The sequence below is a fragment of the Cervus canadensis genome, chromosome 4 (assembly GCF_019320065.1).
Source record: "Cervus canadensis isolate Bull #8, Minnesota chromosome 4, ASM1932006v1, whole genome shotgun sequence".
Classification (NCBI taxonomy): Eukaryota; Metazoa; Chordata; class Mammalia; order Artiodactyla; family Cervidae; genus Cervus; species Cervus canadensis.
Genome location: NC_057389.1, coordinates 84,653,580 through 84,677,966, shown reverse-complemented (window position 1 = coordinate 84,677,966; position 24,387 = coordinate 84,653,580). Strand labels below are relative to the sequence as shown.

The 24,387-nt window shown below is 38.6% G+C and overlaps 1 protein-coding gene across 1 annotated transcript in view; it reads left to right on the top strand.

Moving 5' to 3' along the window:
- Window positions 1–24,387, top strand: part of MEIKIN (meiotic kinetochore factor) — a 153,161-nt gene that overhangs the window by 25,852 nt on the left and 102,922 nt on the right. Inside the window, exon 7 of the mRNA XM_043465986.1 lies at window positions 19,331–19,370. Coding sequence (XP_043321921.1) covers window positions 19,331–19,370 — 40 coding nt within the window. The remainder of the gene's footprint in view (window positions 1–19,330; window positions 19,371–24,387) is intronic.

Sequence of the window (24,387 nt, the reverse complement as noted above, 5' to 3'; positions counted from 1 at the left end):
TTTTTTAAATTACAGATTCTACTTCATTTCTAGTGATCAGTCTGTTCAAACTGTTTCTCCTTATCTCAGTTTTGGCAGCCTGTATGTTTGTAGAAACTTGTCCATTTCTTCTAGGTTCTCCAATATGTTGGCTTACATATCTTCATAGTATACTCTTTTTTTTTTTTTGTATTTCTGTGGTATCAGTTGTTACTTCTCCTCTTTCATGTCTTATTTTGTTTATTTGGATCCTCTCTTTTCTTCTTCATGAGGCTAGCTAGAGGTTTGTTGATGTTATCTCTTCAAAAAATCAGCTTTTGGTTATATTGATCTTTTCAATTATTTTTTATCTCTATTTTATTTATTTCTTCTCTGATCCTTATAATTTCCTTTCTTCTCCTGACTCCAGGTTATCTTTGTTCTTCTTTTTCTAATTATTTTGTTTCTTGAGGATGGTCTATATTGCTGTGAACTTCCTTCTTAGAATTTCTTTTGCTCTATCCCCTAAATTTTGTATTGTTTTGTTTTCATTTTTGTTTGTTTCAAGGTATCTTCTGATTTCTTGTTTGATTTCAACATTGTTTTTTTAGTAACATGTTGTTCAGTCTCCATGAGTTTTTGTTCTTTTTCTGTTTTTCACTCTAGTTTCATACCATTATGGTCGGAAAAGATGCTTGAAATAGTTTCTGTCCTCTTAAATTTGTTGGGGCTTATTTATGTTGTCTATTCTGGAAAATATTTTCATGCACACTTGAGAAGAATGTGTGTGTGTGTATATATATATGTGTGTGTATATTGGTGTCATGTCCTGTAGATATTAAGTCCAGTTGGTTTGTTGTGTCACTTAGAATTTCTGTTTTTTATTGATATTCTGTCTGGGTCGTCTCTCCATTGATGTCAGTGGGGTGTTAAAGGTCTCCTACTATTATTGTACTATTACCCATTTATCCCTTTATGTTAGTTAGTATTTATTTTATATATTTATTGTTATTGTTGTCATTCATTTACTAAGTTGTGTCCAACTCTTTTGTAACCTCATGGACTGTAGCACGCCAGGCTCCTCTGGCCTTCACTAGTTTCCAGAGTTTGTTCAAATTCATGTCCATTGAGTCACTGAAGCTACCAAACCATATCATACTCTGCCACCCCCTTCCCCTTTTGTCTTCAGTCTTTCCCAGCATCAGGGTCTTTTCCAATGAGTCAGCTCTTCTCTTCATGTGGCCAAAGTACTGGAGCTTCAGCAGCAGTCCTTCCAATGAATATTCAGGATTGATTTCCTTTAGAATTGACTGGTTTGATCTCCTTGCAGTCCAAGGGACTCTCAAGAGTCTTTTCCAAAACCACAATTCAAACACATCAATTCTTCGATGCTCAACTTTCTTGATGGTTCAACTTGAAACTCAGTGTTAAAAAAAACTAAGATCATGGCATCCCTGTTATTGGGTACATTTATGTAAATGAGTATAATATCATCCTCTTGTATTGATTCCTTTATCATTATGTAATGCCCTTCTTTGTCTTTCTTTGTGACTTGTGTTTTAAAGTCTATTTTGTCTGAGTATTGCTACCCTTATTTGTTTGTCATTTGTGTTTGCATGAAATATCTTTTTCCATCCCCTCACTTTCAATCTGTGTGTGTCTTTTGTCCTGAAGTGAGACTCTTTTAAGCAGCATATTATAGCTTCTTGTTTTTTTTATCCAGTCTGCCACTCTATGTTTTTTGATAGGAACATTCAGTCCGTTGACATTTAAAGTAAGTACTGATAGGTATGTACTTACTGCCATTTTCATTTTTGTATTCCAGTTGTTATTGTACTTTCTCTTTGTTCATTTCTTCTTCCTTTTGTTTTTTCTTTTGTGGTTTGATGATTTTCTTTTGCAGTATATTGAGTTCTTTTCTTTTTGTTTTTTATGTATCTTTTGTATGTTTTTGATTTGTGATTAACCTGGATTACAAGTATATTGACCCATAATTATATCTACATGCTTTAAACTGATAGTCATGCAAGTTCAAACACATTCTAAAATTATCTACATTTCATACTGCCCTCCCCCACATTTTGTGATTTTGATGTCCTATTTTACAACTTCATGCCTATCCTTTGGCTGTTAATTGTAGTTATAATTGTTTTTACAAAATTTTTTATTGTTTTTTTTTACTCCATACTGTCATCAATCATTTTATATATTTGCCTTTCCTGTTGCGTTTTTTCCCATTACTATAGATTCTTGCTTCTTTTCTATTTAGAAAAGACCTTTCAATATTTCTTTTTTGGTAGGTGTAGTATTGTTGAATTAGTTTAGTTGTTGCTTGTCTGAGAAATTCTTTATCTTTCTTTCTATTCTAGATGATAATCTTGCAATAGAGTATCCTAGGTTGCAGTATCCTAGGTTTTTTCCTTTCAGGACTTGGAATATATTATGCTATTCCATTATGGCCTGTAAAATTTCTGCAGATAAATCAGCTGGTAGCTTTTTGGGGGGAGGGGTCCCCTTGTAATTGGCTCTGTTTTTTCTCACTGCCTTACAATCCTCTCTCTAACTTTTGCCATTTTAATTATGATATACCTTGGTGTGCTCTTTTGGGTTAATCTTATTTAGTACCCTTTGTGCTTGCTATGGGTTCCCTGGTGGCTCAGAGGTTAAAGTGTCTGCCTGCAATGCGGGAGACCCGGGTAATACTTGTTTCCTTCTTTAGGTGTGGAAAGTTTTCAGGCATAATTTCTTCAAATACATTTCCATCCATTTCTCATTTTCTCCTTCTAGAACCCCTGTTGTGTAGGTTGGAATGTTTTATATTATCCCATATATTTCATATGTTGCTTTCAGTTTTTCATTTGTCTTTCTGTCTGCTATTCTGATTGAATGATTTCTATTATTCTATCTTCTAGATCACTTGTTTGTTCTTTGTGTCATTTACTTTGCTATTCATTGTTTCTAGATTGGTTTTTATCTTGATAATTGAATTGTCTAGTTTTGATTGGTTCATTTTTATAATTTCTAGTTCCTGTTACAGTGGTCTGCATTTCTATAAATAATGTTGCTTAATTATGTTAACTTTTTCATTACTACCTTTTTGATTTCAGGATTTAGAGGACTGGTGATCTCTGTTTCATTGTTTTTGCTTACAGAGGATTTCTTTGTTCTTTTAATTGGGAGTAGTCCCTCTGACTTCATTTTACTTAACTTTGTCTGTCTGTATTAATTTAAGAGAAACAGTTGTCTACCATGATCTTGAAGGGATGTTTTTACATGGGAGCATCTTGGTTCAGGATGTGTGTGTCCAGTATTTTGGGTGTAAGGGCTGGTTTTGGTATCGACACCAGCCATGTCTTTCCTCAGGTTGTACTGACCATTATTCCCTAGATAGGGGGTGCGGTTCATGCTAGACTATCTAGAGCCTATGCAGAATGAGGCAGGGCTTCCTCTCTGCTCAGTGGCTGTCACCATCTTGGCAGAGGCAAGGTCTGCTTCCCAGTTGTTGGATTAGAAGCTCTGAGGGTCAGGTTTGATCAGGCTCTGTTGCCTTTGAGTGTGTCCTCTACCCCACAGCAGGTGAGGCCCATTTGGTCACAGAGCACCTATGTGCTGCCTGTGTAGGCCTCTGTGGTTCTGCTCAGAAACAGCTCAAGGTCGCATCCATTTCTCTGTTGTGTTCATCCTAGATATAGCACAAGGCTGTGATGAGACACAGACTGAGGCTGGGGATCAGGGCATTGTGAATACAGGAAGTGAGGTGGCTGTGCTGCCCCTTGAGATCTGAGCTGCCAGAACCTGTCTGCTCCAGATCTACACTAAGGTGTGGTAAGGAGTTGGTGGAGCCAGGGCACTCTCACTGGGCGACGAACCACCACCTATTCCTGAGTGTGCTGACAATGACCTCCACAGCTCCACGTAGATCACATTCCAGCCACTCTCAGCTGTCTCTGCAGAGCTAGATGAAGTCCTTTCTCAGGGCCTTTGTGTTCAAGGTTTAGCACTTAACCACTACACACTCTTTTTTTTTTTTAATTTTAAAAAATATTTATTTTTTAATTGAAGGATAATTGCTTTACAGAATTTTGTTGTTTTCTGTCAAACCTCAGCATGAATCAGCCATAGGTATACATATATCCGCTCCCTTTTGAACCTCCCTCCCATCTCCCTACCATCCTACCCCTCTAGGTTGATACAGAATTCCCTGTTTAAGTTTCCTGAGATGTACAGCAAATTCCCGTTGGCTACCTATTTTACATATGGGAATGTAAGTGTCCATGTTACTCTGTCCATACTCCTCACCCTCTCCTCCCCTCTACCCATGTCCATAGATCTATTCTCTATGTCTGTCTGTCCACTGCTGCCCTGTAAATAAATTCTTCAGTACCATTTTTCTAGATTCTGTATATATGAGTTAGAATACGATATTTATCTTTCCCTTTCTGACTTACTTCACTCTGTATAATTGGCTCTAGGTTCATCCACTTCATTAGAACTGACTCAAATGCATTCCTTTTTATGGCTGAGTAAAATTCTATTGTGTATATATGTACCACAACTTCTTTATCCGTTCATCTGTCGATGGACATTGAGGTTGCTTCCATGTTCTAGCTGTTGTAAATAGTGCTGCAATGAACAATGGGATTACTTACATTTTTTTCAATTTTGGTTTCCTCAGGGTATATGCCTAGGAGTAGGATCGCTGGGTCATACGGTGGTTTTATTCCTAGTTTTTTAAGGAATCTCCCTGCCATCATCCATAGTGGCTCTATCAATTTACATTCCCACCAACAGTGCAAGAACGTTCCCTTTTCTCCACACCCTCTCCAGCATTTATTGTTTGTAGACTTTTTGATGATGCCATTCTGACCAGTGTGAGGTGGTATCTCCTTGTAGTTTTGACTTGCATTTCTCTAATAATGAGCGATATTGATCACCCTTTCATGTGTTTATTAGCCATCTGTAGGTCTTCTTTGGAGAAATGTCTGTTTAGGTCTTTTTCCCACTTTTTGACTGGGTTGTTTGTTTTTCTGGCATTGACTTGTATGAGCTGCTTGTATAGTTTGGAAATTAATCCTTTGTCAGTTGTTTCATTTGCTATTATTTTCTCCCATTCTGAGGCTTGTCTTTTCACCTTGCTTGTAGTTTCCTTTGCTGTGCAACAGCTTTTAAGTTTAATCAGGTCCCACTTGTTTACTTTTGTTTTGTTTCCATTACTCTAGAAGATGGGTCATAGAGGATCTTGCTTTGATTTATGTCATCGAGTGTTCTGCCTATGTTTTCCTCTAAGAGTTGTATAGTTTCTGGTGTTACATTTAGGTCTTTAATCCATTTCCAGTTTATCTTTGTGTATGGTGTTAGGAAGTGTTCTAATTTCATTCTTTTACATGTAGTTGTCCAGTTTTCCCAGCACCATTTGTTGAAGAGGTCTTTACCACATTGTCTTTGCCCCATTGTATATTCTTGCCTCCTTTGTAAAAAAGTAAATAAATAAAGATACCCATAGGTGCATGGGTTTATTTCTGGGTTTTCTGTCTTGTTCCACTGGTCTGTATTTCTGTCTTTGTGCCAGTGCCATGCTGTCTTGATGACGGTAGCGTTGTAGTATAATCTGAAGTCAGGAAGGCTGATTCCTCCAGCTCCATTCTTTCTCAAGACTCCTTTGGCTATTCGCGGTCTTTTGTGCTTCCATATGAATTGTGAAATTTTTTGTTCTAGTTCTGTGGGAAATGCCATTGGTAATTTGATAGGGATCTCATTGAATCTGTATTTTGCATTTGGTAGTATAGTCATATTCACAATATTGATTCTTCCTACTCAGGAACATGGAATATCTCTACATCTGTTTATGTCATCTTTGATTTCTTTCATCAGTGGCTTACAATTTTCTGTGTACAGTTCTTTTGCCTCCTTAGGCAAGTTTATTCCTAGATATTTTATTCTTTTTGTTGCAGTGGTGAATAGGATTGATTCCTTAATTTTGCTTTCTGATTTTTCATTGTTAGTATATAGAAATGCAAGTGATTTCTGTGTATTGATTTTGTATCCTGTGACTTTGCTGAGTTCACTGATTAGCTCTAGTAATTTTCTGATAGTATCTTTAGGGTTTTCTATGTACACTATCCTGTCATCTGCAAGCAGTGAGAGGTTTACTTCTTCTTTTCTGATCTGTATTCCTTTTATTTCTTCTTCTTCTCTGATTTCTGTAGCTTGGACTTCCAGAACTATGTTGATTAACAGTGGTGAAAGTGCACACACTTGTCTTGTTCCTGATGTTGGGGGAATGCTTTCACTTTTTCACCATTGAGAATAATGTTTGCTGTAGCCTTCTCATATATGGCCTTTACTATGTTGAGGTAGGTTCCTTCTGTGCCCATTTTTCGAAGCGTTTTAATCATAAATGGGTTCTGAATTTTGTCAAAGGCTTTTTCTGCATCTATTGAGAATATTGTATGGTTTTTATCTTTCAATTTGTTAATACAGTGTATCACATTGATTGATTTGTGTATATTGGAGAATCCTTGCATCCCTGGAATAAACCCAGCTTGATCATGGTGTATGAACTTTTTGATGTATTGCTGAATTCTGTTGGCTAAAATTTTGTTGAGGATTTTTGCATCTATGTTCATCAGTGATATTGGCCTGTAGTTTTCGTTTTTTGTGTTGTCTTTGTCTGGTTTTGGTATTAGGGTAATGGTGGCCTTGTAGAATGAGTTTGGAAATGTCCTTCTTCTGAAATTTTTGAAGGAGTTTTAGAAGAATCAGTTCAGTTCAGTTCAGTCACTCAGTCGTGTCCAACTCTTTGCGATGCCAAGAATCGCAGCATGCCAGGCCTCCCTGTCCATCACCAACTCTCGGAGTTTACTCAAACTCATGTCCATTGAGTCGTTGATGCCATCCAACCATCTCATTCTGTGTCGTTCCTTTCTCCTCCTGCCCCCAATCCCTCCCAGCATCAGGGTCTTTTCCAATGAGTCAACTCTTCGCATGAGGTGGCCAAAGTATTGGAGTTTCAACTTCAGCATCAGTCCTTCCAGTGAATACCCAGGACTGATCTCCTTTAGGATGGACTGGTTGGATCTCCTTGCAGTCCAAGGGACTCTCAAGAGTCTTCTCCAGCACCACAGTTCAAAAGCATCAATTCTTCAGCACTCAGCTTTCTTCACAGTCCAACTCTCACATCCATACATGACCACTGGAAAAAGCATAACCTTGACTAGACAGACCTTTGTTGGTAAAGTAATGTCTCTGCTTTTGACTATGCTATCTAGATTGGTCATAACTTTCCTTCCAAGGAGTAAGCGTCTTTTCATTTCATGGCTGCAGTCACCATCTGCAGTGATTTTGGAGCCCCCGAAAATAAAGTCAGCCACTGTTTCCACTGTTTCTCCATCTATTTGCCGTGAAGTGATGGGACCAGATGCCATGATCTTAGTTTGCTGAATGTTGAGCTTTAAAGCCAACCTTTTCACTCTCCTCTTTCACTTTCCTCAAGAGGCTCTTTAGTTCTTCTTCACTTTCTGCCTTAAGGGTGGTGTCATCTGCATATCTGAGGTTATTGATATTTCTCCTGGCAATCTGATTCCAGCTTGTGCTTCTTCCAGCCCAGCATTTTTCATGATGTGCTCTGCATATAAGTTAAATAAGCAGGGTGATAATATACAACCTTGACGTACTCCTTTTCCTATTTGGAACCATTCTGTTGTTCCATGTCTGGTTCTAACTGTTGCTTCCTGACCTGCATATAGGTTTCTAAGCATTTGCTTTCCTCTCAATGTTTTACAGAAATCTTCTGTGAAGCCATCTAGTCCTGGGCTTTTGTTTGGGGGGAGATTTTTTATCACAGCTTCAATTTCAGTGCTTGTAATTGGGTTGTTCATAATTTCTATTTCTTCCTGGTTCAGTCTTAGAAGATTAAACTTTTCTAAGAATCTGTCCATTTTTTTCAGGTTATCCATTTTATTGCCAAATAGTTGTTCATAATAGTCTCTTATAATCCTTTGTATTTCTGCACTGTTTGTTGTAACCTCTCCTTTTTCATTTCTAATTTTGTTGATTTGATTCTTCTCTATTTTTTGCTTGATGAGTCTGGCTAAAGGTTTGTCAATTTTGCTTATCTTCTCAAAGAACCAGCTTTTAGTTTTATTAATCTTTATTATTGTTTCTTTCATTTCTTTTTCATTTGTTTCTGTTCAGATCTTTATGATTTCTTTTCCTTCTACTAATTTTGAGATTTTTTTTGTTCTTCTTTTTCCAGTTGTTTTAGTAAAGTTAGGTTGTCTATTTGATGTTTTTCTTGTTTCTTGAGGTAGGATTGTATTTCTGAAAACTTCCCTCTTAGAACTGCTTTTGCTGTATCCCATAGGTTTTGAGTTGTCATGTTTTAATTGTCATTTGTTTCTAGAAATTTTTTTATGTCCCTTTTGATTTCTTCAGTAACATGCTGGTTATTTAGAAACATATTGTTTAATCTCCATGTGTTTGTGTTTCTTAAGGGTTTTTTTCCTTATAATTGATAGCTAGTCTCATTGCATTGTGGTTGGAAAAGATGCTTGATACAATTTCAATTTTCTTAAATTTACTGAGGTTTGATTTGTGACCCAAGATGTTGTCTATCCTGGAGAATATTTCATGTGCATTTTAGAAGAAGGTTTATTCTTCTGCATTTGGATGAAATGTCCTGAAGATATCAATGAAATCCTTCTCATTTAAGGTATTATTTAAGACTTATGTTTCCTTATTAATTATCTGTTTTGATGATCTCTTCCTTGGTGTGAGTGGGGTGTTAAAGTCTCCTACTATTATTGTGTTACTGTCACTTGCTCCTTTTATGTCTGTTAGTGTTTGTCTTATGTATTAAGGTGCTCCTATGTTGGGTGCATAGATATTTACAATTGCTATGTCTTCCTCTTGGATTGATCCCTTGATCATTATGTAGTGTCCTTCCTTATCTCTTGTAATCTTCTTTAAGGTCTATTTTGTCTGATATGAGGATTGATACTCCAGCTTTCTTTTGCTTCCTATTTTCATGGAATATATTTTTCCATCCTCTCACTTTCAGTCTATATGCGTCTTTAGGTCTGAAGTGGGTTTCTTGTAGACAGCATATACATAGGTCTTATTTTTGTATCCATTCAGCCAGTCTGTGCTTTTTAGTTGGATTATTTAATCCATTTACATTTAAAGTAATTATTGATATATGTGTTCCTACTGCCATTTTCTTGATTGTTTGGAGTGTGATTTTGTAGATCTTTTTCTTCTCTTGTATTTCTTGACTATGTAAGTCCCTTTAACATTTGTTGTAAAGCTGGCTTGGTGGTACTGAATTCTCTAAACTTTTGCTTGTCTGAAAAGCTTTTGATTTCTCCATCAGTTTTGAATGAGATCCTTGCCGGGTACAGTAATCTTGGCTACAGATTTTTTGCTTTCAGTACTTTAAATATATCCTGCCGTTCCCTTCTGACCTGCAGAGTTTCTGCTGAAAGATTAGCTGTAAAACGTATGGGGTTTCCCTTGTATGTTACTTGTTGCTTTTTCATTGCTACTTTTTTTTCGCTTGCTACTTTTAATATTCTTTCTTTGTGCTTAATCTTTTTTAGTTTGATTAGTATGTGTCTTGGGGTATTTCTCCTTGGGTTTATCCTATATGGGACTCTTTGTGCTTCTTGGACTTGATTGACTATTTCGTTTTCCATGTTGGGGAAATTTTCAACTGTAATCCCTTCAAAGATTTTCTCATACCCTTTGTTCTTCTCTTCTTCTGGGATGCTTATAATTCAAATGTTGGTGTGTTTGATATTGTCCCAGAGATCTCTGAGACTATCTGCAGTTCTTTTCATTCTTTTTATTTATTCTGCTCTTCAGAAGTTAGTTCACCATTTTATGTTCCAGCTCACTGATTCATTCTTCTGGTTCAGATATTCTGCTATTGATTACTTCTAGAGTATTTTTAATTTCAGTAATTGTGTTGTTTGTCTCCGTATGTTTATTCTTTAATTCTTCTAAGTCTTTGTTGTTGTTTTTCTTCCCTTTATTTTTATTAGTTGGAGACTAATAACTTTACAATATTGTAGTGGTTTTTGTCATACATTGACATGAATCAGCCATGGATTTACAAGTATTCCCCATCCCGATCCCCCCTCCCACCTCCCTCTCCACCCGATTCCTCTGGGTCTTCCCAGTGCACCAGGCCCAAGCACTTGTCTCATGCATCCAACCTGGGCTGGTGATCTGTTTCACCCTTGATAGTATACTGGTTTCAATGCTGTTCTCTCAGAACATCCCACCCTCGCCTTCTCCCACAGAGTCCAAAAGTCTGTTCTGTACATCTGTGTCTGTTTTTCTGTTTTGCATATAGGGTTATCGTTACCTCTTTCTAAATTCCATATATATGTGTTAGTATACTGTATTGGTCTTTATCTTTCTAGCTTATATCACTCTGTATAATGGGCTCCAGTTTCATCCATCTCATTAGAACTGATTCAAATGAATTCTTTCTAATGGCTGAGTAGTATTCCATGGTGTGTATGTACCACAGCTTCCTTATCCATTTGTCTGCTGATGGGCATCTAGGTTGCTTCCATGTCCTGGCTATTATAAACAGTGCTGCGATGAACATGGGGGTGCACGTGTCTCTTTCAGATCTGGTTTCCTCGGTGTGTATGCCCAGAAGTGGGATTGCTGGGTCATATGGCAGTTCTAATTCCAGTTTGTTAAGAAATCTCCACACTGTTCTCCATAGCGACTGTACTAGTTTGCATTCCCACCAACAGTGTAAGAGGGTTCCCTTTTCTCCACACCCTCTCCAGCATTTATTGCTTGTAGACTTTTGGATAGCAGCCATCCTGACTGGTGTGTAATGGTACCTCATTGTGGTTTTGATTTGCATTTCTCTGATAATGAGTGATGTTGAGCATCTTTTCATGTGTTTGTTAGCCATCTGTATGTCTTCTTTGGAGAAATGTCTGTTTAGTTCTTTGGCTCATTTTTTGATTGGGTCATTTATTTTTCTGGAATTGAGCTGCAGGAGTTGCTTGTATATTTTTGAGATTAGTCCTTTGTCTGTTTCTTCATTTGCTATTATTTTCTCCCAATCTGAGGGCTGTCTTTTCACCTTGCTTATAGTTTCCTTTGTAGTGCAAAAGCTTTTAAGTTTCATTAGGTCCCATTTGTTTATTTTTGCTTTTATTTCCAATATTCTGGGAGGTGGGTCATAGAGGATCCTGCTGTGATTTATGTCAGAGAGTGTTTTGCCTATGTTTTCCTCTAGGAGTTTTAGAGTTTCTGGTCTAACATTTAGATCTTTAATCCATTTTGAGTTTATTTTTGTGTATGGTGTTAGAGAGTGTTCTAGTTTCATTTTTTTACAAGTGGTTGACCAGTTTTCCCAGCACCACTTGTTAAAGAGGTTGTCTTTTTTCCATTGTATATCCTTGCCTCCTTTGTCGAAGATAAGGTATCCATAGGTTCGTGGATTTATCTCTGGGCTTTCTATTCTGTTCCATTGATCTATATTTCTATCTTTGTGCCAGTACCATACTGTCTTGATGACTGTGGCTTTGTAGTAGAGTCTGAAGTCAGGCAGGTTGATTCCTCCAGTTCCATTCTTCTTTCTCAAGATTGCTTTGGCTATTCGAGGTTTTTTGTATTTCCATACAAATTGTGAAATTATTTGTTCTAGTTCTGTGAAAAATACCGTTGGTAGCTTGATAGGGATTGCATTGATCTATAGATTGCTTTGGGTAGTATGGCCATTTTGACAATATTGAGTCTTCCAATCCATGAACACGGTATGTTTCTCCACCTGTTTGTGTCCTCTTTGATTTCTTTCATCAGTGTTTTATAGTTTTCTATGTGAAGGTCTTTTGTTTCTTTAGGTAGATATACTCCTAAGTATTTTATTCTTCTTGTTGCAATGGTGAATGGTATTGTTTCCTTAATTTCTCTTTCTGTTTTTTCATTGTTAGTATATAGGAATGCAAGGGATTTCTGTGTGTTAATTTTATATCCTGCAACTTTACTATATTCACTGATTAGCTCTAGTAATTTTCTGGTGGAGTCTTTAGGGTTTTCTGTGTAGAGGATCATGTCATCTGCAAACAGTGAGAGTTTCACTTCTTCTTTTCCTATCTGGATTCCTTTTACTTGTTTTTCTGCTCTGATTCCTGTGGCCAAAACTTCCAAAACTATGTTGAATAGTAATGGTGAGAGTGGGCACCCTTGTCTTGTTCCTGATTTCAGGGGAAATGCTTTCAATTTTTCACCATTGAGGGTAATGCTTGCTGTGGGTTTGTTATATATAGCTTTTAGTATGTAGAGGTATGTTCCTTCTACTCCTGCTTTCTGGAGAGTTTTAATCATAAAAGGATGTTGAATTTTGTCAAAGGCTTTTTCTGCATCTATTGAGATAATCATATGGTTTTTATCTTTCAATTTGTTAATGTGGTGTATTACATTGATTGATTTTTGCAGATATTAAAGAATCCTTGCATTCCTGGGATAAAGCCCACTTGGTCATGATGTATTATTTTTTTAATATGTTGTTGGATTCTGTTTGCTAGAATTTTGTTAAGGCTTTTTGCATCTATGTTCATCAGTGATATTGGCCTGTAGTTTTCTTTTTTGTGGCATCTTTGTCTGGTTTTGGAATTAGGGTGATGGTGGCCTCATAGAATGAGTTTGGAAGTTTACCTTCTTCTGCAATTTTCTGAAAGAGTTTGAGTAAGATAAGTGTTAACTCTTCTCTAAATTTTTGGTCGAATTCAGCTGCGAAGCCATCTGGTCCTGGGCTTTTGTTTGCTGGAAGATTTCTGATTACAGTTTCAATTTCCTTGCTTGTGATGGGTCTGTTAAGATCTTTTATGTCTTTCTGGTTCAGTTTTGGAAAGTTATACTTTTCTAAGAATTTGTCCATTTCTTCCAAGTTGTCCATTTTATTGGCACAAGCTGCTGGTAGTAGTCTCTTATGATCCTTTGTATTTCAGTGTTGTCTGCTGTGATCTCTCCATTTTCATTTCTAATTTTGTTAATTTGGTTCTTCTCCCTTTGTTTCTTAATGAGTCTTGCTAACGGTTTGTCCATTTTGTTTATTTTTTTCAAAAAACCAGCTTTTAGCTTTGTTGATTTTTGCTATGGTCTCTTTAGTTTCTTTTGCATTTATTTCTGCCCTAATTTTTAAGATTTCTTTCCTTCTACTAACCCTGGGGTTCTTCATTTCTTCCTTCTCTAGTTGCTTTAGGTGTAGAGTTAGGTTATTTATTTGGTTTTTTTCTTGTTTCTTGATGTAAGCCTGTAATGCTATGAACCTTCCCCTTAGCACTGCTTTTACAGTGTCCATAGGTTTTGGGTTGTTGTGTTTTCATTTTCATTCATTTCTATGCATATTTTGATTTCTTTTTTGATTTCTTCTATGATTTGTTGGTTATTCAGAAGCGTGTTATTTAGCCTCCATATGTTTGAATTTTTAATAATTTTTTTCCTGTAATTGAGATCTAATCTTACTGCACTGTGGTCAGAAAAGATGACTGGAATGGTTTCAATTTTTTTGAATTTACCAAGGCTAGATTTATGGCCCAGGATGTGATCTATTCTGGAGAAGGTTCCGTGTGCACTTGAGAAAAAGGTGAAGTTGATTGTTTAGGGGTGAAATGTCCTATAGATATCAATTAGGTCTAGCTGGTCCATTGTGTCATTTAAAGTTTGTGTTTCCTTGTTAATTTTCTGTTTAGTTGATCTATCCATAGTTGTGAGTGGGGTGTTAAAGTCTCCCACTATTTGTGTTATTGTTAATTTCCTCTTTCATACTCATTAGCGTTTGCCTTACATATTGCAGTGCTCCTATGTTGGGTGCATATATATTTATAATTGTTATATCTTCTTCTTGGATTGATCCTTTGATCATTATGTAGTGTCCTTCTTTGTCTCGTTTCACAGCCTTTATTTGAAAGTCTATTTTATCTGATATGAGTATTGTGACTCCTGCTTTCTTTTGGTCTCCGTTTGTGTGAAATATTTTTTTCCAGCCCTTCACTTTTAGTCTGTATGTGTCTCTTGTTTTGAGGTGGGTCTCTTGTAGACAGCATATATAGGGGTCTTGTTTTTGTATCCATTCAGCCAGTCTTTGTCTTTTGGTTGGGGCATTCAACCCATTTACATTTAAGGTAATTATTGATAGGTATGGTCCTGTTGCCATTTACTTTGTTGTTTTGGGTTCGTGTTTATACAACCTTTCTCTGTTTCCTGTCTAGAGAAGATCCTTTAGCATTTGTTGAAGAGCTGGTTTGGTGGTGCTGAATTCTCTCAGCTTTTGCTTGTCTGTGAAGCTTTTGAATTCTCCTTCATATCTGAATGAGATCCTTGCTGGGTACAGTAATCCAGGTTGTAGGTTATTCTCTTTCATTACTTGAAATATGTCCTGCCATTCCCTTCTGGCCTGAAGGGTTTCTATTGATAGATCAGCTGTTATCCTTATGGGAATCTCTTTGTGTGTTATTTGTTGTTTCTCCCTTGCTGCTTTTAATATTTGTTCTTTGTGTTTGATCTTTGTTAATTTGATTAATATGTGTCTTGGGGTGTTTTGCCTTGGGTTTATCCTGTTTGGGACTCTCTGGGTTTCTTGGACCTGTGTAACTCTTTCCTTCCCCATTTTAGGGAAGTTTTCAGCTATTATCTCCTTGAGTATTTCCTCATGGCCTTTGTCTTCTTCTTCTGGGACTCCTATGATTCGAATGTTGGGGCATTTCACATTGTCCCAGAGGTCCCTGAGGTTGTCCTCATTTCTTTTGATTCTTTTTTCTTCTTTCCTCTCTTTCATTTATTTCCACCATTTTATCTTCTACCTCACTTATCCTATCTTCTGCCTCCATTATTCTACTGTTGGTTCCCTCCAGAGTGTTTTTGATCTCATTAATTGCATTATTCATTTTTAATTGATTCTTTTTTATTTCTTCTAGGTCCTTGTTAAACATTTCTTGCATCTTTTCAATCTTTGTCTCCAGGCTATTTATCTGTAACTCCATTTTGTTTTCAAGATTTTGGATCATTTTTATTATCATTATTCTAAATTCTTTTTCAGGTAGATGCCCTATCTCCCCTTCTTTTGTTTGACTTGGTGGGCATTTATCATGTTCCTTTACCTGTTGGGTATTTCTCTGCCTTTTCATCTTGTTTAGATTGCTGTGTCTGGAATGGGCTTTCTGTATTCTGGTGGTCTGTGGTTCCTTTTCATTGTGGAGGTTTCACCCAGTGGGTGGGGTTGGACGACTGGCTTGTCAAGGTTTCCTGGTTAGGGAAGCTTGTGTCGGTGTTCTGGTGCGTGGAACCGGATTTCTTCTCTCTGGAGTGCAATGGAGTGTCCAGTAATGAGTTTTGAGATGGGTCTATATGTTAGGTGTGACTTTGGGCAGCCTGTATGTTGACACTCAGGGCTATGTTCCTACGTTGCTGGAGAATTTGCGTGGTATGTCTTGCTCTGGAACTTATTGGCTCTTGGGTGGTGGTTGGTTTCAGTGTAGGTATGGAGGCTTTTGGATGGTCTCTTATTACTTAATGTTCCATGTAGTCAGGAGTTCTCTGGTGTTCTCAGGTTTTGGGCTTAAGTCTCCTGCCTCTGGATTTCAGTCTTATTCTTCCAGTAGTCTCAAGACTTCTCCAACTATACAGCACTGATAATAAAACTTCTAGGTTAATGATTAAAAGATTCTCCACCATGAGGGAAACCCAGAGAGGTTCACAGAGTTACATGAAGAAGAGGAGAGGGAGGAGGGAGATAGAGATGAGCACGAGGAGGAAAAGGGGGACTCAAGAGGAGAGAGACAGATCTACACAGTTCTCTGTTCCCAAAGTGTTCTCCATAGCCCAGACACCCACAGAGATTCACAGAATTGGATTGGGAAGAGAAGGGGTAGGGAGGAAATAGAGATGTTCTGAGGGAGAAAACAGAGAGTCAGAAGTGGGAGAGAGTAATCAACACACTCCTGAGTAAAAATGGGTACTGAATTTTGGATTCTTAAGTGTCCAAAATTGATATCAAATACTGAAAAACAAAGATTAAAAATCTAGAGTAGAGGTTAGACTCTTAAAAATACAATATTAAAAACAAAACCAAAAAATTTTAGAAATATAAATGAAGTTCGGTTTAAAAATATGGCTTTTCCTTTTTTTTTTGCAAGGTTATAGTGAAATGAAAATGAAAATTAAGGAGTAATAGAGGACTTTAAAAGAAAATAAGAGAAAAAAATAAAACAAGGGAAAAAAATTTTTTTCCTAATTAAAAAAAAAGTAAAAATATATGAAAATGAAAATGAAAGTTAAGGAGTAATGGGGGAGTGATAGGGAGTTTTAAAAGAAAGTAAAAGAGAAAAAATAAAAAAAGAAAAGAAAAGAAAAAAATTTTTTAATTAAAAAAAAAAGTAAAAATATATCTAGGAATTTCTCTGGAGCTGTTGCGGTCAGTGTGGGTTCGGCTCAGTTTCAGATAGCTCCTTGTTCCAGCTTACACTTCTCGATATCTACAGGCCCCTTCCGCCTAGTCGGTGTTATCTACATGATTTTAATCTGTTGCACCGGTCCCTTCTGAAGTGGTTCCCTTTGTTCATTTGGCTTCTGTTTGCTGGTCTCTTCAGTGTCTAATTTCCGCCCTGACACAGGCGGGCGGAGGTGGTCTCTTGTTTAGGTTCGCTTGTTCAGTCGTGCTACGGGGAGCGAGGGGCGCTGTAGACAAATGTCACTGGCCTGTGTCGGGGGCACTCGCAGTGTTCCGGCCACACTGGGTTTGCCCCCGCTCATGGATGTGTGCTTTCCCTGTCTACACTGCTCAGGCTTCTGGCTGCTCTATATGGAGCAGGCCCTGCTTTGCGTGTGGTTCCAGTTTTCGGGTATTCCACAAAAGCGTGGACTTGGCTGGGCCTGCGTTTTGTGCCTTCCTCGGCTGGAGCAGCTCAGGCAGCCAGGAGCTTGACCGGCGCACTCTCCCCGGGTGCGGTGCACCTTCTCCCCTCCGCGGTCCCAGCCTCAGTTTCCGCGCAGGCCAGTTGGGTGCGTGCGCCTTGTGTCTATTCTTGGGAGCTGGCCTCTAGCCGCGACCCTCCCGGCGGATGTCGACCGTCCAGAATCTCAGGAAGTCTTTGGTTAGAAACTGAAGGCCTGTTTGCAGTTTGGTAGGGGACGCCATCTCTGGGGCCGAGTTTGCCTCTTTCCCCTCCCCCCTGCCTCCTGCCTCTGGCGGGGATGGGTCGGTCCGCCGCCGGCTAGCTCTTCTCTGGAATTGCTCAGTCCCTTTGTTCTGCGAATGGCCGGCAGTGTGTTCAGGCCGGTTAATTTTCTCTCTCTCTCTCTCTTGCTATCCCACAGTTTAGGTTGCTATCTCTCTTTAGCTCCCTCCGATTGCCCTCAGGGCATTCAGGCCAGTCCTTACCCTAAGCAATGCCGCCCGCTCCTCTCCGTTCCGCCCCCACTTGCTGGTGGCAGATGCGGGCATCTGGGGTACTTTTCTGCTGGGAGTTGCTTTTAGGCATGTAATCTGTGGGTTTTATTTATTTTCCCTCCTGGTTAGGTTGCCCTCCGAGATTCAAAAACTTCCCCTAGGCCCGCCAGTGAGAGGGTTTCCTGGTGTTTGGAAACTTCCTCTATTATGACTCCCTTCCCGGGAGGAGTCTCCGTCCCTAGCTCTTTTGTCTCTCTTTTTATCTTTTATATTTTGTCCTACCTCCTTCGAAGATGATGGGCTGCTTTTCTGGGCACCTGATGTCTTCTGCTAGCGGTCAGAAGTTGTTTTGTGAAGTTTGCTCAGCGTTCAAATGTTCTTTTGATGAATTTGTAGGGGAGAAAGTGGTCTCCCCGTCCTATTCCTCCGCCATCTTGGCTCCTCCCTCTAAGTCTTTGTTAATTGATTCTTGCATTTTGCTTTCAAGGTTTTTGATCATCTTTAGTATCATTATTCGGAGTTGTTTTTCAGGTAGTTTGCCTGTTTCCTCTTCATTTATTTGGACTTCTGTGTTTCTAGTTTGTTCCTTCATTTGTTCCTTCATTTCTCTGCCTTCTCATTTCATAAAAAACTTATTGTGTTTGAGATCTCATTTTCCCAGGCTTCAAGGTTGAATTCTTTCTTCCTTTTGGTTTCTGCCTTCCTAAGGTTGGTCCAGTGGTTTGTGTAAGCTTTGTATAGGGTGAGATTTGTGCTGAGTTTTTGTTCCTTTGTTTGTTTTTCCTCTGATGAGCAAGGCTGAGTGAGGTGGTAATCCTGTCTGCTGATGATTGGGTTTGTATTTTTGTTTTGCTTGTTGTTTAGATGAGGTGTCCTGCACAGGGTGCTACTGGTGTTTGGGTGATGCTGGGTCTTATATTCAAGTGGTTTCCTTTGTGTGAGTTCTCACTATTTGATACTCACTGGGGTTTGTTCTCCAGTAGTCTAGGGTCTTGGAGTCAGTGCTTCCACTCCAAAGGCTCAGGGCTTGATCTCTGAAGTTCCCTGTGCTTGAGTTTCCTCAGTAGTCAAGAAGGAGTGTTGACAACATCTACTCTGAAGGCATGCTGTGCCATTTCTGCAGACCCTCATACTGGCACCAGAATCTTTGTCCTCCAGCTGAAGTCATCCCTTAAAGTCAGCCTCCTTGATGAATAGCCCTCTCTCTTAGATGATCCTCTGGTGATTTGAAGATTTTGAAATCCAGTGGGACCTGTGTGGTCCTCCTGGGTTCCATAGCCTTTCTCTCCTCCTGGGTCCCAAAGCCTTTCTTCACACACTTTTGATGCCACCCTACATGCATGCAAGATAGTGGCCACCACAGTTCCATCCAGGTCACGCCTCAGGCACTCCAGTGTGTCTCTGTGTAGCTAGACCAAGTCTTTGCCCAGAACCTGCCTCAGGCTGTGGTGCAGAGTGAGTGGGGCTGGGGTACTTCCCCTTTTGGGTTGGGAGGTGCCATGAGGTTCTCTTTGCCCTGATTTTTGGCAAGCCAGCATGTGCAGACTCCTCATTCCAGCCCTACTGTCATCTCAGTGGATTTCTGAGCAGGAAAGGATGTTTGTCTCATGCACACAGGACCCCAGGACTGTGATGACCAGGCTGGGCTTAAATTAATGCTCCCCAGGGAAGGGTCTACCCACACAGATGTTTTATTTCATTACAGATTCCTCCCAGGGGCACAGGTCCTGACCTGATGCCTTTTTTTTCTCATCCCAGCTGGTTATGTGGAGATCTTTCTTACAGCTTTGATTGTATAGACATTTCCCAGTTAGTTTTCCATGATAATTATTCCACATGTGGATATATTTTTTATATGTTTGCTGTGGGAGGTGAACTCCATGTTCTCCTATTCTGCCATCTTGATTTCCCTTCCCTGAATTATATTCCTAATAGATCTTTTTTCCCCCTTAGATACCTCTTCAGAAGACTATCAGAAGTGCCACAGAAAAGTGTAAGAACTAATATTTTTAAAAGTTGTTGTGTTTTTAATGCTTTTTGTTCTCATAGTTATATAGCAAGTATGATTGTTAGCCCACAAATTCAGGTGTTTGTTTATTCAGTATTTGTTGAAGACTCACTATATGCCAGGACTGTTCTGATTACTGGAGTATATTTTCCATCTATTTGTCTGTCTGTCTGTCTATCTGTCTAACTATATAATTGTTGTAGTGAACAAAATTGATTAAAAACAAAATTTCTGCCTTAATTGAGTCCACGTTCTAGTTGGAGGATATTAACAATAAGTTAACAAGCAAGTAAATTTATACCATGCTATATGGTAATAAATGCTATGGAGAGAAATAAAGCAAGATAGGGGACTACAGAGTATTAGGGTAGAGACTTGCTCTTTTAAGTAGTGTGGTCAGAGACTCACCATTGAAAAGGTAGTATTTGAGCAGACACATAAGAAGTAGATAGACCAAGCTGTGTAATTCATTGGAGAAAAGAACATTCCAGGTAGAGGGACTAGCTGGAGCCCTCCCCACGGCAGGAAGGCTTGGGCTCCGGGTGTGAAGTGAGGAGGAGTAGTGAGGTGGGAGATAAGTGAGAGAACCAAGATGCCAGATCATATAAAGCATTTTAGGCAAGTATAAGTGAATTTTAAGGCTGTGGAAGGGTTTAGAAGGATGATGTGATATGGCTTATGTTTTGAAAGAATCATCCTAGCTGCTGTATTGAGAACAGACTATGATAAGGCAAAGAATTAGGGAAATTATGGTTAGGAGAATACTGGCCTAACTGAGCAAGAAATATTGGACTATGGACCAGAGTGGCAAGGGAAGAGATAGTGAGAGGTCAGAGTTTGGATATATTTTCAAAGCAGGACTAACAGGATCCACTGAAGGGCTGAATGGTGAAGTATGAAACTATTCCTGAGGATGGTTGTGCCTCATGATTTACCTGAGACAGTCCCAGTATGTACCTGCTATTGTGACATAATCTTTAATAGAGCTGACTTTTACTCTCAGAAGGGTCCCAGTTTGGGCAAATCATCACTGTAAATATAGATGTATAGGCCAGAGGTGGGGGAGAAGTGAAGTTGGGTCTTGAGAGTGTCTGGGTCCCATGAGTTGTCTCTGAATTTTTACTGATTTGTGCTGCAGGTTTCAAGGCTAGTTCTGTACCTGGGCTGGACTCTACTGATAAAGTCATTGATGAACTTGCAGCCTTATTTTGGGCCTGAAGTTCTCCATTGCTGATTCTTCCTCACCTTAGCTTTTGTTACTACCCTAAGCCCCTTAAGTCTCATTGAAGTTCTCCACCCATACTTTGACTTCATTTTCTTTCTGCAACATTCATGGTAAACTCTCCTAGACACAATAGCCCTATGCCAGGTATTTTGGTTCTAAATTTGACCACCACCTCTGCATTGTCTTTGGTTTGTGAAACCTTGAGAACTAGCAAGATGTTAAATGTACTTCCATGTAGTCTTAGAGTTTGGAAAGTGACCTCAATAGATGAGAACAAAATAAAATGACAATTACTCTATCCCCCATTCTGTGTAGTACCATGTATGTCAAGCTTATAATAGATGAGATCAAAACCTAATTCTTTCATCATTAGCCCATCACCAATCTCCAAGTTATGTGAAAAAAAGAGTAAGAATGCACTGAGAGGATGAAATGATTGAGGATATTTTTGTTGATGTTTGGCAGAAGCCAACACAATTGTGTAAAACAGTTATCCTTCAATTAAAAAATGAATAAATATTTTTAAAATGTTTATTTCTTTGATAAGAGTTGTTCGTGTCATATGCAAGGAGAGAGAGAAACTTCTCCCTCACTACAGCACAAGAGAAGAAGCCCCCAGAGAACCATTTGGAAAGTTCAACATGTATTCCCTGGAATTTGGTTTCTGACTCACATCTAGAAAGGTTCAAAGCAAGAAGGTCAGTTAGATGCTATGGAGTGGCTGATAAAGAGGACACTAGATATACTTTCAGAGTTTTGCACAGCAAAGATTTGTGCATATTTCCAAGATGTCAGAGATAGATCCCACAGAAGGAATCATCTTGAAAGGGACCATGTCCAGTATGACTTCTTGAATAAGACAAAATAAACTTGACTGAAAGAGGTTGGAGGGACTTCCATGGTGGTCCAGTGGTAAGACTTCAAGCTCCTAATGCAGGGGTTCTGGGTTCAATCCCTGGTCAGAGACCTAGATCCACATGCTGCAACTAAGAGTTCACATGCTGCAACTAAAGATCCTGTGTGCCACAGTTAAGACCTGGTGCAGCCAAATAAATAAAAAAATTTAAAAACACAATGAAAAATATATTTTAAAAAAACAAGGCTGGAAATTGTATCATCAAATGCAAAATCTGAGAACATCATAAAGAGCAGCAAGTGAGAGCATCCTAGGGATAGGGAAATCTTATCTTGAAGTCTTCAAAAAATGATACTTCAGGTTTGAAAGAGTCAGCATTTGGTTATCTGTCATGCCCAAAGGGCACCAAAGACATGTTATAATAGTATCAATTAAGATCAGCATAGACCTTTCCTATTTTTTCCTACAATTCCTTCCTGCTGCTCCAATGCCAAAGAATCTTAAAGAGTAGTTAGCAAATGGGGGAGGAAAAAGAATAAGAAATAGAGGGGGAAAAAAAACTATAGTTGCTTTCCTCACTTCAGGAGTCTAACTCAGAGCTAGGTTGGGAAAAGGAAGAGGTTTAAATTAAATAATAAGAGTTGGGTGTTGTGATATTATGTATTTTAGTTTCTCAGTCATGTTCAACTCTTTGCAACCCCATGAACCATAGCCTGCCAGGCCCCTGTCCATGGAATTCTCAAAGCAAGAATACTGGAGTGGATTGCCATTTCCTTCTCCAGGGGATCTTCCCAACCCAGGGACTGAACCGAGGTCTCCTGCATTGCTGTCAGATCCTTTACCATCTGAGCCACCAGGGAAACACTGTAACTGTTAATCTTGCTTTAAATCTTAAGTCCGAGGTATGGGTGTGCTCGTTTGTCTTTGCTTTGCAGCCAAGTTCCGTGATTTACAGTTATCACAAACCTGGCAGAGGAGTTTCTGCTTGTTACCCCAGTGCAGCTCTGGAAATCCAAAACAGCTTCCCCAAGCAATTTTCCTGAGAAGCCTGTAGAAGCTGACATTGTCCGCTTTTAGCCACTAGATGGTGATAGCGCAGAATCCAGGTTTTCTTGTGACATATTCTGAAGACATCCAGCAGGTTAAAGAGGCAAAAGTAATGAGGAATGTTTTATGCTGTTAACAGGAGTAGACAGGCTGAACGGTAGGTAGGCAGTGAGAGCAAGTTCTTCGTGTGGACGTGGGTAAGACACCCTCTTTTCAGCAGGCATCAGCATAACGGTGCAGTGCTTCTCAAGCAACTTGTGCTAAAAGGCTGGGTTTTATTTTCAGACTGTTTCAGTGCCTCTAGATTCGAAGACTAATAGTGGGGTTTTTATTACCTAAAAGTGTGTGTTTATTACCAGAGAGTACCATGAAAACAGAATACACATGAAATTTCATTTGGGAGCAAAAAAGTACTATTTTTGACAGGATGAATTTATTGTATTTGTATTGTATTGTATTGTATTTGTTGTATTTGTTTCTTTTTTTTTCAATTTTTACAATTGAAGTATAGTTGACTTACAATGTTGTGTTAATTTCTGCTGTGCAGCAAAGTTATTGAGTTATACATACATATTCTTTTTTAAGTATTATTTTCCTTTATGGTTTATCATAGGATATTGGATATATTAATAGTTCTCTATTCTATACAGTATGTTCCCTATGCAGTTGTTTATTCATTCAATATATAAAAGCTTACATCTGCTAACCTCAACCTCCCACTCTATCCCTCCTGTAACTCCTTCCTGCTTGGTAATCACCAGTCTGTTCTCTATGTCTCTGATTCTGCTATTTCATAGATAGGTTCATTTGTGTCATATTTTAGATTCCATGTATATAAGTTATATGATAATCTCTAGTTGCATTCGTGTTGCTGCAAATGGCATTATTTTACCCTGTTTTGTGGTTGAGTAGTATTTTATATACATATGTATATGTATATTCCATTGTACATGCACCAAGTCTTCTCTATCCATTCAGCTGTTGATGGACATGTAGGTTGTTTCCATGTTTTGGTTATTGTGAATACTGCTGCTATGACCATAGGGGTATATGCGTCTTTGAATTATAGTTTTAAATTTGTCTTTTTGACAGGATGAATTTAAAGGGGAAATAGGAAGGAGTAAAATTCTTTTTGCTTACTGAGTTCAACTTTTCACTAAAGCAGTAATAGGAATTTAAAAATAATCTTTTCACAGTTAGTTTTCAAGTCCACTGGGGACTCAGAAATCCCACTTTAGTGATCAAAGGCTGAGCTTTGATCTTTTTGTATTTTTTTTTTGACTCATAAACAGAAGAAGTTTATTTCTCTTTTTTTCAGTTTTTTTTAATTTATTTTTTAACTTTACAATATCGTATTGGTTTTGCCATATATTGACATGAATCCACCATGGGTGTACATATGTTCCCTATCCTGAACCCGCCTCCCACCTCCCTCCCCATCCCATCCCTCTGGGTCATCCCAGTGCACCAGCCCCGAGCACCCTGTATCATGCATCAAACCTGGACTGGTGATTTGTTTCACATGTAATAATTTACATGTTTCAATGCCATTCTCCCATATCATCCCGCCCTTGCCCTCCCCACAGAGTCCAAAAGACTGTTCTCTACATCTGTGTCTCTTTTTGCTGTCTCACATACAGGGTTATCGTTACCATCTTTCTAAATTCCATATATATGCCTTAGTATACTGTATTGGTGTTTTTCTTTCTGGCTTACTTCAATAATAACTATTCCTCTTTCACACATTTGATTGGGGGCAGTCTCATTTATCAAAGTATAAAACAGAAAAAGAATATTAATTTTTTAAAGCATTATCTCTCATGTTACTTGAGATCCTTACCAGAAGAATCCTAGAAGACAAGACTGCTATTCTT